This window comes from Corythoichthys intestinalis, chromosome 18, assembly GCF_030265065.1.
Source record: "Corythoichthys intestinalis isolate RoL2023-P3 chromosome 18, ASM3026506v1, whole genome shotgun sequence".
Taxonomy (NCBI): Eukaryota; Metazoa; Chordata; class Actinopteri; order Syngnathiformes; family Syngnathidae; genus Corythoichthys; species Corythoichthys intestinalis.
The window spans coordinates 8,197,917-8,216,871 of NC_080412.1; the positions used below are offsets into that span (position 1 = coordinate 8,197,917).

At 37.8% G+C, this 18,955-nt stretch overlaps 1 protein-coding gene across 4 annotated transcripts in view; it reads left to right on the forward strand.

Annotated features, from left to right (window-relative positions):
• arhgap32b (Rho GTPase activating protein 32b) overlaps positions 1–18,955 on the forward strand; it is a 232,415-nt gene that overhangs the window by 153,968 nt on the left and 59,492 nt on the right. For 3 of the 4 annotated variants that reach the window (XM_057820954.1, XM_057820953.1, XM_057820956.1), the window contains 3 exons: positions 6,426–6,507; positions 15,524–15,574; positions 15,878–15,952. In XM_057820954.1, coding sequence (XP_057676937.1) covers positions 6,426–6,507; positions 15,524–15,574; positions 15,878–15,952 — 208 coding nt within the window. The remainder of the gene's footprint in view (positions 1–6,425; positions 6,508–15,523; positions 15,575–15,877; positions 15,953–18,955) is intronic. The other variant, XM_057820955.1, reaches the window with a different exon arrangement.

The window sequence follows — 18,955 nt, forward strand, 5'->3', positions numbered from 1 at the left end:
GGAGCAGCTGAATTGCCAATCAAACGTACGTTTGAGGGGGGTGGGGGGGGGGGTGGACCGGCACATTCAGTCACAAGGGATAAATGTCAGTCTGAACCTAATGAAAATATTTCACTTCATAATGGTAGGGTCAATTCTATCCTTACAATATATGGAAAGATAATATAAATGACGTACAGTGCTGCTCAAAAGTTTGTGAACCCCCTCAACATTTTGGAATTTTCTATTATTTCTACCTGATTTCCTAATCAATCAATTCAGTAGTTTTTTTTTGTTTTTTTAACAGTTGTGTTGTCGAGACTAAATTAAAAAGAGTTTTCATCAACTGATGTAGGTGCAAAATTGAACTGTTTGGTCACAACCAAAACCGCCATGTCTGGCGAAAAGTCAACACTGCATACCACCAAAAGAACCTTCTCCCAACAGTGAAGCATGGAGGTGGGAATGTCAAGATCTGGGCTTGCTTTTCATCCTCAGGACCTGGACAACTCCACATAGTCCAGGGAATCATGAATTCTGAGGAAAATGTCAAATCCTAGAACATAACCTGACGCCATCTGTTTTGAAGTTAAAGCTTGGCAGAAGGTGGATCATGCAACATGATAATGATCCAAAGCATTCCAGCAATACAACCAAGGAATGGCTGAAAAAGAAGAAGATTCGTGTTCTGGACTGGCCCAGTCAAAGTCCTGACCTAAATCCCATTGAAATGCTGTGGCGGGACCTGAAGCGAGCAGTTCATGCCAGACGCCCATCAAACCTCTCTCAACTGACTGCGTTCTGCAAGGAAGAATGGGCAAAAATCCCCCAAAGTAGATGTGAGAGGCTGATTAGTCACTACAGAAACCGTTTGGTTGAGGTAATCTCTGCAAAAGGAGGCGCAATATCCTATTAACTGAAGGGGTTCACATACTTTTGCACACATGATATCTGAGTTTTTCTTAAATCAACCACTTTTGTTAAATAAAGAATGACAATATAACTATTTCTTTTGTTTCAGTCCATTATTTGGAATGTCAGTATTGTGGATTTGGGTATAACTTAACATTTAATAAGGTTATTTTAGTTTTTTTTACAAAAAATCTGACCATCGCTGTGGGGTTCACAAACTTTCGAGCAGCACTGTATGTAGGTGAACTCATTATATAATGCAAATAAGGTTGCTTAAAAGTTGATGGGCACTAAATGAGCATGCTGAAAAGTTGGTAGTGTTATGTTCCTACCGTCTCTATGCAAATCTACACCCTTGCTAACATGTGACAGCCTAAGAAACAAGTCTTTGGTAATGATTTATAATATATATATAATTTCTTAGCCTGACTTAGTTGTGACATGGTAACAACACTTGCCTAAAAAAATGTCCTTAAGTAAAACTCAAATGATTATTCAAAATATAGCAAATTCTAAATACTTAATACTCATAAGAGAACACACTGTGCATTAAAAAGTATTCCTGTGCAGTATTCTTTTCAAATGAAGTCTGAACTTTTACTGACCCTCTGCACCACTTCTTTGCAATGCCCTTTTTCACACAAGAAGTAGTCTGACATTCTAGCGCACTGCCGTGGTTACAGGCATCAGGAAGTTTCTCATTAGTTCACTGCTATTTCTGAAGCGTTGTTGGTAGGCGAGAATCTCAAGAGAGACATGTCCGTCAGTTGAAAGCTCACGTGGGGGGTATGTTCGGAATACTGCTGTTGAACGTACGCAGAGCTGGAGTTATTTTGTACCTCTGCTCTACTCGCTGGAAGCTTTTTAGACATCTGGATGTGGTGTCTAAGTTAATGTCTCTGAAAGTACATTTGGTCGTAGAGAAGCCGAAATTCAATAATTGTGTGTGTATTTTTTTGGGGGGGGGGGCTCTGCTGTTGGTTTTTCAACTAGATAGTTGAAACACAAACAATAACTATAGATTAGTTAAGCAAAACATAACGCAGTATGCTTTAATTGAGTTCCAAATCTTTTGTGAGATGTAAGTTTTTGCCTCTCACTGTTACTGTTGTTAAACACCTGGAAATTATAATGAGAGCACGTACAAAATTGTTTGTGGTTATATGCCAAAGATAGGCAATTCATTCATACAGATTGATTCTATTCGTTTTGGTCAAATAAACAAATAGCAATAAATGGCATCAGTATTGATACAGTTCAAATACAACATATTATATTAACATAATATTAGACAAACCTATTGAGTGAGAGCCTCTCACTCAAATCACATTTAATTGTCATTGTATTCATAGCTAGTGAGCTTAAAGAGGGCAGCTAATCTGCGATTTCAATTTGCGACCAGTCACCAGAGTAGTTTACCGCAGTTAACTGCCTGATACGTAAAGAGTAGTGTTGAACCATTTAAATTGACAATTCGTGGGAATCTGCGACCAATCAAACATCACTACGAAGATAAAAACGATCAACAAAGATGGGCAGTAACTAACCTGTAAAGCAGGTGGGAAGATGTAATTTGCACCATCGTCTGTATGATTGGCACACGCACTGTAATATGGATGCTGCATTCACGTGTTGTTGGAGTAATTGAAATAATGATTCTCTATTACAAGGTGTCTGTAAAAAGCACCAAAAAGTCATTCAACTTATGATGTATCGTTGGAGCAATAAAATAGGCTACTCTTTTTCGTAGCAACCATCTTTTTATCCCACATTACAACTTTACAACACATCAGAAAGATTTTCCAATTTGGGAATCGGATCTCCAGACACACACGAACGCAGGATATCTCCCCAAGGTGCTTCGCGGAAGCATCAGCTCATACAGTGCTGGCCAAAAGAATTGGCACCCCTGCAATTCTGTCAGATAGTGCCCAATTTCTTCCAGAAATTAATTGCAAGTACAAATGCTTTGGTAGTAATATCTTTATTGATTTTAAATCAATTTAACAATTTACTTTTTTTTTTTAATTAAATCATTATCATTTTACGCAAAACTCCCAAAATGGGCCAGATAAAAGTATTGGCACCCTTTGAAAAACCATGTGACGCTTCTCTAATTTGTGTAATTAACAGCGATAACTAAATCACACTTGCATCCAGTTAAAATGGATTAAAGTTGACTCAACCTCTGTCCTTGTGTGCAGTGTTGTTAATCTTACTTTTAAAAAGTAATTAATTATAGTTACAAATTACTTCTCCCAAAAGCTAATTGCGTTAGTAACTCAGTTACCTGAATGTAAGAGTACCGTAATTTCCTGAATATAACGCGCATTTTTTTCCCCCAAAATTAACTTGTAAACTCATGGTGCGCATTATAAACGGGTACATGGATGGAGACAGAAATATATATGTATTACATATATATATAAACCGATTTTTTTTCATTGACACGGCCACGTTGTGTTGAAGAAACGTATGCGGCGACCCGTTGCCGACCATTTCGGTACGTGACGTCACCGTTTTGTTTCGGTAATACTTCACTCTAATCGGCCGAATGATTTCGTCTGTGTTAAATTCTGCTTTTTTCACTCTTCATAAAGCACAGAATTTAGTTTCTTAAACTCATTTGAGTCGACGTTTATTGCAGCTCCGCAATTCGGACTATAACAAATGTAAGGACACACACTTCCAATGTCCGTCAACTATATCAGTCCCTCGGGAAACTCAAACCCAAATAACAATAGTTCCTTTTGTTACTGTCGAGTTGACAGCTATGAGCTCTCACGGATTTCCGACTTACGTTCTCACTTTCATTTTACCGTATCAATCCATGGAAGAAACATTTATTCATCATGAGGAAACGAGCAAGTTATACAGCAGCATTTAAAAGAAAAGTCACATCTGTCTTGTTTTCTCCTAGATTCTGGTAAGTTGGAGAAGTTGTCAAATCATATTATTACCGTAAATATTGTCAGTTTACGGTAATGTTTTGAACTACCAATGTGCTATGCTTGTGCTGTGTTTCACCAGTCAGTAAAATGACATCTCTGTATCTGTACACAAGCTCTGTTTTCTTCTAAAATTAGGGTGCGCGTTATAAACGGGTACAATAATTTTCCCTAGATTTTACAAGTAAATTTGGGGTGCGCATTATACACGGGTGCGCCTTATATTCGGGAAATTACGGTAATTAGTTACTTGGCAAAGTAACTGGTGATCATTTTCATGGGGTTTTTTTCCCCCTCAAAAAAAAAAAAAAAAAAAAAAAAAAACTTAGGTCACACTATGTGAAGTGTAAAAGGTTTTTGGGACAGTTGGCCCTACCCCAATTATTTACCCTAATTTACCCTTCACCCTGAATCAACCGTTAAAAGTTGTTAAAATTGCTCCCATTATTGCATTAGTTCCCTTATGTCTACTTTTGACGTGTGGGAGTTTTAAAACTGTTTCATCGTTTAAAGATAGATTCAAGTCAAGATTTTGCCAATTTAGGAGTATTTTAGATAAAAAGTTAAGTTCGCTAGGAAGGTTCTCTAAAACAGATCCTTCCTAAGAAGTCTACTGCTTTAAGATGGCGGCTCTTTACTAATGCATCTAGTTCCTATACTGTACATGTTGCTAACGCCCCCATGTCTGTCATTTCGCATATAGTTCTACTTTGAGCGCCTTGAAAGGTGGAAAAGCGCTATATAAGTATAACACCATTTACCATTTACCATATGTGATATCTACCATGTCTACCATATCTACCATATCGTGTAGGTGTAGTTTGTAGGCTATCGGCTACAGTCAGGTATTATTGGAGCCACCTAGCATCGCGTTTCCTCGGCGTCACAACTTTTTTGCCTCCTCCCCACACCTGCTCTGCTCTGTCGTCTCCCTCAGACTTTTATCGTGTCATTCAACCAATATAGTAACGCACGCCTTTCCATCCTCAGTAACGGTAATGGATGATGAAAAGTACTTACTCACCACTGAAAAAGATAACGCCGTTATATTCTAATGCTGTTATTAACAACATTGCTTGTGTGTACCACATTGAGTATGGAGAAAAGAAAGAAGACCAAAGAACTGTCTGAGGACTTGAGAAGCAAAATTGTGAGGAAGCACGGGCAATCTCAAGGCTACAAGTCCATCACCAAAGACCTGAATGTTCCTGTGTCTACCATGCGCAGTGTCATCAATAACGGTAAAGCCCAGGGCACTGTGGGTAACCTCCCTAGATGTGGATGGAAAAGAAAAATTGACGAGAGATTTCAACGAAAGATTGTGCGGATGGTGGCTAAAGAACCTAGACTAGCATCCAAACAAGTCTAAGCTATGCTGTAGTCCGAGGGTACAACAGCGTCAAGCCGTACTATCCGTTGGCGTCTGAATGAAAAGGGACTCTATGGTATGATACCCAGGAAGAGCCCATCTCTGACCCAGAGATGTAAAAAAGCCAGGCTGGAGTTTACCAAAACCTACATGAGAAAGCCAAAAAACGTTTTGGAAGAATGTCCTCTGGTAAGATGAAACAAAAGTAGAGCTTTTTGGGAAAAGGCATCCACATAGAGTTTACTGGGGGGGGGAACGAGGCCTTCAAAGGCCTTCAAACACGGTCCCCACAGTCAAACATGGTGGAGGTTCCCTGATGTTTTGGGGTTGCTTTGCTGCCTCTGGCACTGGACTGCTTGACCGTGTGCATGGCATATGAAGTCTGAAGAATACCAACAAATTTTGCAGCATAATGTAGGGCCCAAAGTGAGAAAGATGGGTCTCCCTCAGAGGTCATGGGTCTCCCAGCAGGACAATGATCCAAAACACACTTCAGAAAGCACTAGAAAATGGTTTGAGAGAAAGCACTGTAGACTTCTAAAGTGGTCAGCAATGAGTCCAGACCTGAATCCCGTAGAACACCTGTGGAGATATCTGAAAATGGCAGTTTAGAAAAGGCACCCTACAAATCTCAGAGGCCTGGAGCAGTTGTCCAAAGAAGAATGGTCTAAAACCCCAACAGAGCATTGTAAGAAAGTCTTTTTTGGATATGGAAGCGATTGTTCACAGTTATTTAGTTTAAAGGTTGTGCTACGAAGTAATAGGCTGAGGGTGCCAATACTTTTGTCTGGCCCATTTTTGGAGTTTTGTGTAAAATGATGATTTAAAAAAAAAAAAAAAAAAAAAAAAATTCGTGTTTTTCATTGCAAGTAAAATAAATGAAGATATTACTACCAAAGCATTTGTAATTGCTATCATTTTCTGGGAAAAACTGAGCTGTATCTGACAGAATTGCAGGGGTGCCAAAACTTTTGGCCAGCACTGTAGGTGTTGGGCATTACCGCCATCTGTAGGTCACATGTGGTTTGCCTTAATTATTATTATCTTTATTATTATTATTTAGCCTTCATCCACACCCTGATGAATACATTCCTCTGACTTTAAATCCCAGGTCCTTACATAATGAGCTGCTTCTGTCTCAATGGCAGTCTGCAATCAATGCACTTGAACACTGATCTTATTTTGGTTTCCTTTGTTCGTATTATCACTCCTTCCAGGTTGGCTACTTTCCCAGTGAGTGCGTGGAGCTGATAAATGACAAAGTGCCACAGTCGATGACCAACTCAGTGCCCAAGCCAGGTACGCCTCCTCTTTTATTTCTAAGGAAGTGAGTGCTGGAAGGAAGTCATCGTTGATTACAGTTGAGATAGGGCGGCGTTTTCAGGAAGTCGTCAGTTTGGGAACAAGAGAGCATGTGCCCGGGTTTGCGTGAATGCACGTGTGCTTACAGTGTGTGAGTGTCAAGGGCCACCACATCATTTTTGTCCCGCAAAAATACGTAACTCATGTCTAAAAAATTAGCGTAATTTCCGGACTATAAAGCGCACCGGATTATAAACCGCACCGGCCAGATTTCACAAACTATTAGGAATAAATATATGCCATACCTGACTATAAGCCACAGGTGTCCATGTCATAACATTGGATCTTTCTAAAGATGTTACTGATTGTTGATGTTTCTGGCAAGCTTTATCGGTGCAAATGTTACACTAAGGATACGAGTTACATTTAGAGTGTAAGGAACTCAGTAAACCTCTTAAAAGGCTAGAGCACCATTGCATATTCTCTCATCCAAAATAAAAAAAAAAAATTAGGGCTGTCAAAATTATCGCGTTAACGGGCGGTAATTAATTTTTTAAATTAATCACATTAAAATATTTGACGCAATTAACGCACATGTCCCGCTCAGCCAGTATTCTGCTTTGGTAAGTTTTACAGCAAGGCTTTTTGTGCTGTCTAACAGCGAACTCCTGTGGTCGCTTTGCGACATGGTTTATTGTTTTCTTGCCAGTTCAATATGGCTGCACGTCGTCTCTGGCTGACGCCTACTGTGCTTATATGATCCTTGGACAAGATTTGTCTGTAAGTATGGTTGTTGTAAAGAATGTACATATTATGTTAGTAAGCGAAATGTTATATTTTTTGTATGAGACGCTTTTTGTTTATGTTTAGTGAACCTGTATAGCGTGCTAAGCTAACGTTGTTGCTAATGCAATGCTTGTGTACTTTTTTTGGGCGTTTTACGACGGTCTAAAGAGGACAATGGTTTGAGGCCATTTTATTAATAAATCAGATGAAAAAGGAAGTCAGATTATTAAAGCGTCGTTCACTAGCTGTCTAGCTTTGGAAAAAGTAGACGCTTCGGAGTGAGGACAGCATAGACAGATTTAAATGACAGTAGAGTGAAATGCCCACTAAAGTCCTTATGTACCGTATGTTGAATGTATATATCCATTTTGTGTCTTATCTTTCCATTCCAACAATTTATTTTACAGAATATATCTATAATTTACAGAAAAATATGGCATATTTTATAGATGGTTTGAATTGCGATTAATTGCGGTTAATTACGATTAATTAATTTTTAAGCTGTAATTAACTCGATTAAAAATTTTAATCGTTTGACAGCCCTAAAAAAATCTTATAATATTTACAAAATGGGCAACTCTGAAGCTTCCTGTGTCAGCCTGCTTTCAACTTGCTGGAGGGTCCTTCCGTCAGCTACAGTTGCCCACACAGATGCCTGATAAAAATCATTTTTTAAACTGGCTTATTTTTGTTGTTAATCGGCCAATGGCCGATGTTAGAACAAAGTTCATATATCGGTGCGATATATCGGTCGACCTCTAAGAAAAATGTCACGCGTTGTAAACATATGGCAGAAACGATGTCGTATTTTCGTCTTGTTGTCGATTCGTCAGACAAATACTGGCATTCGTCTCGTTATGTTTGCGTCTCCCAGGCCACGTTTTTAGCTCGTCATCGCCACGAAAAAAATCGTTCGTCGACGAAATATTTCCGTTATCGTCACTGTTGACGAAAACAACACTGTTAATAACAGTGTTCTGGCTGAGGTGAGCATGTGAGAACTCGTGTTTGGATTTCAACATGAAAAACGTAATCATTAATGATGAAACTCATTCATAAGAATGTGACAGGCCTTGGAATGAGACAGCCACAGCCAGATGCTAACAATCAAAAAGACTGTGATGTCAAGATAATGCGTATGCTTGAGAATGAAAACAACAAAAAAACATCACCAGTTGCTCGATTTTCTGGTCCCTTTGGAACATGAAGTGCCTGACCGACCAGATGGATTTGAAATGTATCTCATAATATTGGAATCGGTTGTAGCACACGTGGAACTCACTGGATGATATTTTAATTCATTTTCCTGCACACTTTCCAGCTTTGGTACGCAATGCTTGTTCGGCTTCACGTGCATGCATAATCCACATTTTAATTCCCACAGTTTGCCTATTATGCTGAATATTTTCATAGCAATCAAAGGTTATGTTGATTATTAATTGGTCATTGGGATAACCAATCTTTTTTGTTAAATGTTCTAAACTTTGCTGCTGTCACAAACATTTTTACGCTAAATGGACAGACCAAGGCTAAAATTCATTGCTTGCAGAGGTGGGTAGTAACACGTTACATTTACTCTGTAACATTTACTTGAGTAACTTTTGGAGAAAATGTAGCTCTAAGAGTAGTTTGATCACATCATATTTTTACTTGAGTGGATTTATGAAACATTACTGTTACTCCGCTACTTTGGGCGACACTAGAGTCATTACATTTTTCCTTTTCCTCTACATGTTACATTTGACTTTGTTTTTGCCACCACAGTGGCTCAGTTTCACCAATGAGACATTGCAACAATAATGACTCCATGATACCAATCAGACATAACAACAGTCACATAACTAGGGCTGCAGCTATCGATTATTTTAGTAATCGATTAATCGATAAACTAGTTAGTTCGAATAATCGAGTAATCGGATAAGGAACATAAATAGAATACCTGAGCTGAGCCTCAAATGGTGTTAAAAAAAAAAGGCATCAGCATAAGTACAACAAAAGAACAATTGTCTAACTTACATAGCAAAAGTCTGCTAGCTTAAATGCTATAAAATGCTAAGGTTTTTTTTTTTCTTTTTTTTTTTCTACAATGTTCTTAACAAATGGTTCAAACACATTCCCATAAAAAACAGTTAATATACCTATAAACCAAATTAATAATGCATTAAAAAACATTAGCTCAAACAATAACTTAGCTTATGTTGGTCTTAACAGAGAGCAGCTGGATTCAGCCATGTGAAATGAGCTATATAATTTTCACTGCTGCCACTAGAGGGCAGTGTATCCACCCAAATCAATAAAACTAAATACAAATACTTACAAAACCAACCATTACAACTCCGCTTTAATTCAACGAATACTCGAAGCAGCAAAATTTAATTAGAATTTTTTTTTCTAATCGAATTACTCGACTTAATCGATTAATCGTTGCAGCATTACACATGACCCCACACACAAGCTTGCAGTCGGAAGTTCTATGATAACGCCTGCTTGTTCAATCACGTGGCATCTTTAAAGCGTCATTAAAAAAAAAGACTATTTGATAGGCGAGCACAATATATCGTTTGAACATCGCCATCGTAATATGCACATGTGCAATGGTCCCATCGCAGAACGGGCGATTGTTTTTTGTTTGTTTTTTTAATGTAAACTTATGTTTTGCTTTATGAAAGCATACTTGTCAACCCGAGGCCGTTGGCAATCTTACAAAAAGTGACGTATGCCTTTACAAATTGGTGACTAATCTTACAACGTTGTATATAGCATGCAATATGAAACAAAAATAAAACTCAATTTTTTAAATAATATGAATGTATTGGTAATATTGTAACATATAACCTGCAGCAATCAAAGAACAATTAATATCTTCAGCTAGATCATGATTAGTAAAATTTAACAGGGACTTTTGTTATAATTGTACAGTGGGGAGAACAAGTATTACTAGTTACTACTAGTTACTAAGTAATACTTGTTCTCCCCACTGTATGTAGAACTTTTGGCAATTTCTATCATGTCTTTTGATGGCTGCACTTCATGGCACTTCAGCTTGCAATTCAGTTTGACTTGAAGGATATTTTTTAATGTGTCCAATTATAAATTAAAAAGGTCAATTATTCAAATTAATTTAACGATGTAATCTTTGAAGATTGTAGAGCTATCGAGCCTTATCTCGCCAGATCATACCTACAAATCGGTCAGTCATCGTTAACTTTAAGTACTAAATACCAGCTGCACTGGTGACCAAAAAAAGCAGCAGGAGGGAGAGTGAAGCCTGAATTATGCTTCTGTGTTGTGGTGACGTCAAAGCTACTATGACGTCAATGAGCATTCGATAGTTCTATGGCAAGGGAACGCGTTGCTTTGTGATTCACCGTCAAGCCACTAGAGGGGTGTGACGTTGTGTTTGTAACCTCTAGTTTTCTTCCGGTTACACAATAATGCCAACGGAAATGGAACGCTTGAATGTGGATCTTCAGCTCATCAACATTGAACAACAAATGTTGATCATACTGTAATGTCCATAACTAAGCGCGGGTCCTTTAAGAGGCGATCAGACTGGGAAGCGGTGACGTAGCGGGAAGCCAGTGCAAAGAAACAGGAAAAAGCGAAAGCGGTCGCATGTCACACGCCCGCACCGGTGCCCTACATTCGGCTTAGACTCCAACAGACTCCGATGGCTGGATGGAGCCCTGGTGGCCATTATGCTTGCTTCATACTTTTATGTCATTGGCGTAGCCACCTGCCAATCAAACACACCGGAACTAGCGTTGAAGTTGAATCTTTGTGTCAAAATGATTCAATCGAAAAAAAGTGCCTTCAAAACTTTTTCCACTTCCCAAAAAAAAAGTGTGTTCAAAACTTTTTCCACTTTGAAAAAAAAAAAAGAGTTTAAAACGTTTTGCTTTTCAAAAAAAAGTGACACTTCAATAAAAAATATATATATATTTCAAATAAAAAATATATTTAAAAAAAAAAAGTTTTTGCAAATTATTTTTTTCTTTGATTAAAAAGTTTTTTGATTAAAGCAACTTTTATTGCGATTGAATGATTCTGACACAAATGTCCTACCCCTAATATGGCTCAAACACAAAAAGGATTGCTTCAATCAAAGAAAACAATTTGAATGAAAAATAAAGTGTTCAAATGCGAATTTCTGAGTCTCAAATATTTTTTCACATTCAAACCTTTTTTTCTACGATTGATTTTTTTTTTTAAATTTGATTGAAGTGGTTTTTCTTTTGAAAATATTTTTTTTTTTGTTTGAAGCAATTTATTTTTTGATTGAATAATAAAGACACAAATGTCCTAGTCAAAATGTGGTCCAAACGCAAAATTACATAACTTCAATCAAAAATGGTGTTTAAATCAAATAAAACTTGACTTTAATCAAAAACATAAAATTCAATCAAAGAAAAATAGTTTTCAAATATATATTTTTTGAGTTTCAAATTTATTTTTGCATTCAAACACATTTTTTTGGATTGAAGTGACGTTTTCTTCGATTGAAAATATATATTTTGATTGAAGCAACTTTTTATTTGATCGAAGCAACTTTTTTTTTTTGATTGAATGATAAAGACACAAATCTACCTCCATACTTTTGCAGTATTCTTTCAATGCAAAAAACACCTAACATCCCACATCTTATATTCGGGCCAATACGGTATTTTGTTATTTAATTTATTGTTGCCACGATAAAGTGGGAAAAGCCATAATCGACTCCTCTCCTTCTTCCCCCCATCCATTATCATAAGAGCACCGAGGCACTCCCAGTCAGTGATGATGTATCAAGTGTGTGAACTGTTGTTGAAAATTAAACATCAAAACAACTCTTTTGACTACAAACCTGTGCTTTATTCTTCATATACTTGAAGTGTGAAATGTAAATAAGTCAGACTCACAGCAAACATATGTACACAATAAATGATGAAGTGCGCCAACCAAAAATATACCATAAAGTGATAAAAAAGCTGGCAGTTTTTGAGTGCTTCGGGTGGCCGTTCGCTTCCGAACACACACATACTTGTCTCTGTGATGCTTCTTTTTTTTTTTTTTTTATACAATCGCTAAGCTTGCCATTTGGCAATCTTTATAATGTCTTGACGAGACATTATAGAAGTTGTCGTACTTGCTCTTCGATGATACTCTCGTCGGCTTGGTCCATATTTGCGTGTAACAAAACAACGTTTGAAAATAGTTGCAATTTCGCGCCAAACCGGAAACAAGTCTGAGCGGACCATTCCATTTGCGCCACGTCACCACGCATTGACGTGTCAACCAGTCAGAAAGTTGGAAAGATGCACGTCAGGCTACGGTGAAGGGTCGTAAATCGGGTCTGGCTTGGCGGAGTAGGTCTGCCGCAGAAGCATAACTCAGTCTTGAGAGGCTATACGACAGGGGTATCCAACTGCTGTCTTCGAGAGCCGCTGTCCAGCTGGTTTTCCATGTCTCCCTCCTCCTCCAACACACCTGACTCAAATAATCAGGCTCGTTATCAGGCTCCTGCAGAGCTTGCTGATGATCTGATCATTTGATTCAGGTGTGTTAAATGAGGGAGGCAGACATGGAAAATAACCTGAATCGACCCTACTCACCAACGTCACAGAATGACGTGTCGCTGTATCCGGCCGCCATATTGTCCGTCTTTGTTTATCCGTATTCTCAATGGTTTCAATTTGTCGTGCAATTTATAGTGCAATTCATGGAAGCCCCGGTGCTTTCAGACGCTGTAAACTCATTGGATGCGTTGCATAAAAGGCGTTATGTGGAAAAGCTTCAGTCTATCCATTCGCCAGATCCATATTGATGCCTAAATCGATATTTTTTCGACCCGCTGTCTTCGCCCTCTCTGCCTGACATCTGCTACCCTGATATCTACAACTATCTTGTCCACACAAAATCAGCCTATTCTCACGAAAGTTTGAAAAACTTTTAAGAGCAGCACTCTAAGCAACATTACCCCGTGTGACCCTTCCAATTTTCTAAAATGGCGACAATCAAAAAAAAAAAGTTGACTGCGATGGCCGACGCTTCAAGGATAGGTGGATATTGGACTATTTCTTCAATACAATACGCAACAACTGTGTCTGCCTCATTTGCAAAGAGACAGTCGCTGTTTTCAAAGAGTTCGATGTGACGCGATAATGATATTACCGAACAAGACACGCTGACATGTACGACAACATTACAGGGAAGATACGCAGCGAGAAATTATAGCAACTTGAAGCTAGTTTAATTTCACAGCAGCAGTATTTCGCAAGAGCCCGAGTGTCGAAAGAGAACGCCACAAAGACGAGACTTTTGAAATTATGAATTTAAAAAAAAATAATGAAGCAAATGTGACACACAGAAGGGCTTGCTAAAATTTGTTTAAATACATTGTTCTATGTAAATCAGCCAAGGTAGCCCGCATTTTTACCACACCCTATCTGGCCCCCTTTGCAAAAGGTTTGGACACACCTGTTTAACTGATGATCCGTAGACGAGGCCAGCTTCTTTCACTTGGTACCAGCTAAATATTATTCAAAATGTAATGATGGTGGAAAAAATAGCGGTAATGCGTCAACACGACGAGTAGACTGACAATATGGTGCGGAGGCGTGGTTGTGACGTCATGTGAGTAGGGTCTATAGCGGCTCTCAAGGACTGAAGTTGGATACCCCTGCTGTACGAGCATGAAGCAGAAAAACATAAATATATATGTCGGAAAACACTCAGGTGACTTGAAGTTCCGCTCTGAGACCCCCAATTTGGCCAAATTTCAAAATTGTCTTGTATGCGTGTGTGATACATCATTGGAAAGCTTAAAATCTCAGTTTTCTGGGGGAAGAAAAATTTTGAACAGGAGGGCATTTAAAAAAAAAATTTAAATTTTAAACAGCAAAACCCTATCTGGGGGTAGGAGCACGCGAAAGCAGAATTACAGATGCCATGACTTTAACGAATTATTGTCGCGTACTTACCTTGTTTTGATCCAAAAACTCCATGTAGCATGTATCACCTAGTGTCAAGACACAGCTGTGAATGGCCACAGCTGGATTTTTTGGGAATTTAATGGGTGAAACATGGTAATATAACAAGGGTCGCGATGCAGAAATAGCAGACAAAAGGAGTAGTCGAGATGTTCCTTTTTCATATATTTGCCCTTTTAATTGTTTTTTTTTTTTTTTTACTCTTCTTTGTTTGGTTGGATTATTTATCATCTAACATATCAGGGAAAAAGCCAAAGTAAAAAAAAAAAAAAAAAAAACAATTAAGCGATATTTATGAGGCAGATATCTGTGACTTTTTTGACAGACAGCAATTTTTTCATTCTGACTTAATTTGTTTAAAAGTTTAAAATATGCGAGTAATTAATTTTTTAAAGTCGTTTTTTTTTTTTTTTTTTTTTTTTTTTAATTGAAATATTGGACATCGAATAACGATTCCAAGCTAAAAATGACAGACATTTTGAATGATAAATATAATTACTTACCTTCTTTTTATGGCTAGGTTGAAACAAAAGCGGTAGCACAAGGTCTGTAAACGGGGGTTTCCAGGGTAAAAGGGACAACCATGAATCTGCTATGGCAGCATATACACATATTGTTCTATCAAACACAACAGTTCTTTTGGCTTAAAATACATCAGTTTATTTTATAGAGGGTTGCAAGAGCAGAAACTGCTTTTTCAGTCTTGTCTGTGTTTTCAGCCATATATTTTTAATTAAAACCCAGATCCTTTTCGCCCAATTCCGATCCCCTAAAAAGTCAGCCCGATTTCCCATCACGTGATCGGATTGGGACATCCCTAATTTTTTATAGAGTTTTGTATTTCGAATTCGATTATTTTTGTGTATTTTTTGGGCATAATACGGTCATGTAATATGTACTGTATAATATTAACAGTTTATATAGCTATAAAAAATATACCATTGTTTAAAAAAAATATCTGACATTGTAAGAAGCTACTCATGACTTGAATATTCTTTTCACCAAATACGTAATGAATTTTGGATGACCGCTTTCACTTGAATAATATCATTCTGAGGTAGCGCTAGTCTTACTTGAGTAAAATGTTTGGCTACTCTACCCACCTCTGGTTGCTAGACTCACACTGTTACAACCTGCATTGCTTATTCTCACAGCTGTAATGCGTCTTTGATACTGTTGTCTCATCGCCACACGGTTAAACTGAATGTACTTGCATGTGTCTTGATGTGTTGCATTTGACTCTGACTCCTCTGCCTCAGCGTCGCCGTGCTCTGGCCTGCCGCCTGCCTCATGGAGTCTCTTCCCTCCCTGTGCGTGTTGGTATACAACTATATCACCTGCTCCATGCATCCCTCCCTCACTAGCGTACTTATATAATACACTATAATTTAGTTGCATTTTGTTTGTCAGTGTTGAAATGATACAAGATGCAGTTACATTGCTGTAATATTACTGTAAACATAGTTTTATTGTGGTAATAATAGACTTCAGTAAAGAATCGTTTTTTTTTTTTCTAACTTTTTTTCTCCCTATGCTGCTTCTCTCATGTCTCCATTCGTCCATCCATCCATTCATCTTTCTGTTGGCCGATCTGTCCATCCGGATGCATGCAGATTTGGAGATGGAGAGTGTAATACAGGACAGTGCATGGGTGGCCGACCCGCTTAACCACTACAGCCTAAGTTCAGGTAGAAAAAGTTTTGGTTTTGCACACCTTTTGGTGTGCTGGAGATAAAATAACTCCAAACCCACAGTAATGTTTGTATTTTGCTACTTTCAAAACAGTTTGTATGAAAGTTGGGCGGGGGAAAAAAGTGGGAACTGTATATTTGACCACAATTCATTGTATAACACTCGTTGACCTCTGAAGAATGTATTTTGAATTAGTCGGTTCTTAGCTCAGTTTCTATTATAAATTATGTTATTTACAGACATAGTTTAATTGTGGTTTTACCATGCCCGACTACTTATGAAATTAATTGGTTCTGGAAATTGTTTCGTAACTTGAAAATTCTGTAAATAGAGACGTGTTTTCCATGTAAATGCCATAATCTGTTCCAAGCCCCCCAAAATTCAGACATAAATCTTTTAGAATGCATCAAAACATGTAACAAATACATATTACAATTATATTATTGCACGATAAACATAAAATCAGAGTTGTGAATCATGTAAAAAACCAAGAAGACCGTAAAGAATAAAAGTTACTACACTCATGTAAAGTTGTCGGAACACGAAGGGCGAAAAGGGCGCCGTATGTAAACAAAGAGCTGTTTAGTTTTTACCGTTGAAAATTCTTTTGAATAAATGCTTAAAACCCTGACTTCTTTATAGATATGGAAATAAAACAGTCTTGATCCATGGTTAAAAGCAAAAAAAAAAAACCCCCCCAAAAAAAAACGTGCAGGTAGAATTTATTTTCCGTAAATATTGTGAACTATAAGGCTAGTCGGTAAGGAAATTAGCGGCCGCCATACGTAAACAAAAAGCTTTTTCCGTTGAAAATTATTGTAAATAAATGCTTACATTCCTGAATTCTTTATAAATATGGATGTAAAACAGTCTCGATTGTTGGTTAAAAGCAAAAAAACAAAAGTGTGCAGTTAGCACTTGTTTTACGTAAATATTGTGAAGTGTAATGCCAATGCTGTAGCGGCTTAATTTCTTATATTTCTTTGATTTTTTTTCACAACGTTTCAAAATGCATACATGGTACGAAAAATAGAATAATTACCTTGAATCCTCGAACAAATCACTCCTGAGACAATCATTCCTGTTTGTATGCGGGACAGCTTTCATACTTTTTCAATCTAAATCCGGCGTTGTATCCCTGCATGTGTTGACTAACTGCGACCAACTGCGAATAACTGAAGTGGACTGTAAGACAGCCCCCTACATGAAGCCGTTGCGCAGTGGCTGACCCGTCAGTACCATTATGAAGTCTATGCATTCAGTAAACTCTGGGAGCTGCGAGTGCCAGCCATAATGTATTTTTGCCTTTCGTATCCTGAAATTTCTTTTGTATTTGAGGTGTGTCTTAACCTGGAAATTCTAGACGTAGAGACATTCGTGAGTAGAAGTACCACTTTAGATGTATAAAATAGTAGAAACACTGTACAGTACAATAATAAAAAGGCAATTACCATATTTGATGGACTATACATCGCTCTAGAACAGTGGTTCTTAACCTGGGTTCGATCTAACCCCAGGGGTTCTGTGAGTAAGTCTCGGCTAAGGTAAAGAAACGCAAAGTCCTATTTTTGTACGCTGATTAAATCTAGGCAAAGTAGCTTTTTAGACCAGGTTTTGGACTGTTTTGTTTCCAATTCATAAGCTTAATCAATTTCTTTTGACTGCTTGTCCTCCATCTGATGGGATGAGGAACTAGTTTGCTCAGTGGAAGGTTGACTCGACCTGGTATGATGGAATACAACAGACCAATGGGCAGTGTGGTCTCAAATTTTGACCTGTTTATAAAACATGCTGTCAAAATGAGAAGAATTTTAAACATGAATTTGCTAGCTTCCTGGCTTAGATATATTGGTTTTAAATTTGCAAAAAAAACAACTTTTTTTTTCTAATTCCAAAGGGTTCGGTGAATCCACATGTGAAACTTGTGGGGTTCGGTACCTTTAGCAAGGCTAAGAACCACTGCTCTAGAATATAGGTCAAATTAATAAAAAAATGCCTCTTTACAACAGAAAAGCATAGATAAGTTGCCTCTTTACAACAGAAAAGCATAGATAAGTCGGATTGGACTATAAATGGAATTTTTAGGGGGAAATCATCCATGATTTGCCGCCAAGTAGCTAAAACACAGTCACTAGCATATATGTTACGCAACAAAAGAGCTGTTTAAACAAATTAAATAGTTGCCAAAACAACAGCATTGTGGCAGTGTTGCACAGTCACATATGATGCAGGGGCGAAAAAATTACTTAAAGGGAACCTCGGACTTAAAGACTTGTGGGCTGTGATAAGTTACAATTGTTCTCTTTTATGTTATTATGTTATTATTATGTTTTATGTTACAGTTTGTTATGTAAATATGTTATTAGAAACACATAAAATATTGCCATTGATTTAAAAATCTATAATATTTAGGACATGTTTTGACCTACGGAGGGCGCTATGTTTTAAGCGCGCAATGGACACTCAGGGTGATAAAATAGATTGTCACTGTCACTCAACGAATACTACTGGGTTACTGCAATTCCTTCCACGCGACAAGACGTCCAACACATGCGCTCATCGGTTAAAAGCGACAAGTACTTGCTATTTGTGTTTTTATTGAGTTTTTTATTACCTTTTCATTGCCTCAAAATACTTCTTGCATATGCTTACCTCTCATACTTATAAATATTGTGTTTTCTTGTGGTGGCTTTAAAGTAGGATTGTTGACCCCAGTAGCCATGTAGCGTATTGAAACCACCCTTACACTACGTTTAAGTATTTTCTTAAGGCATCTTTAGTATATTCTGTCCGTATGCATCTAAACAAAACAAGCTGAAAGTGCACGGTAGTACTTTGGCTCTCAAATTCGCCTCCTGTAGACGTTTCGACGGTATAGCACATTTTGGCAGAACACCGGTTTTGTCCTACGCTCTTCTCGTCTCATCCCGTCTTTCCTGTTCATTTTGCTTTTGGTGCTCGAGTTGTAAAATATCGACAGTGCTGTCATGCTCATTAAT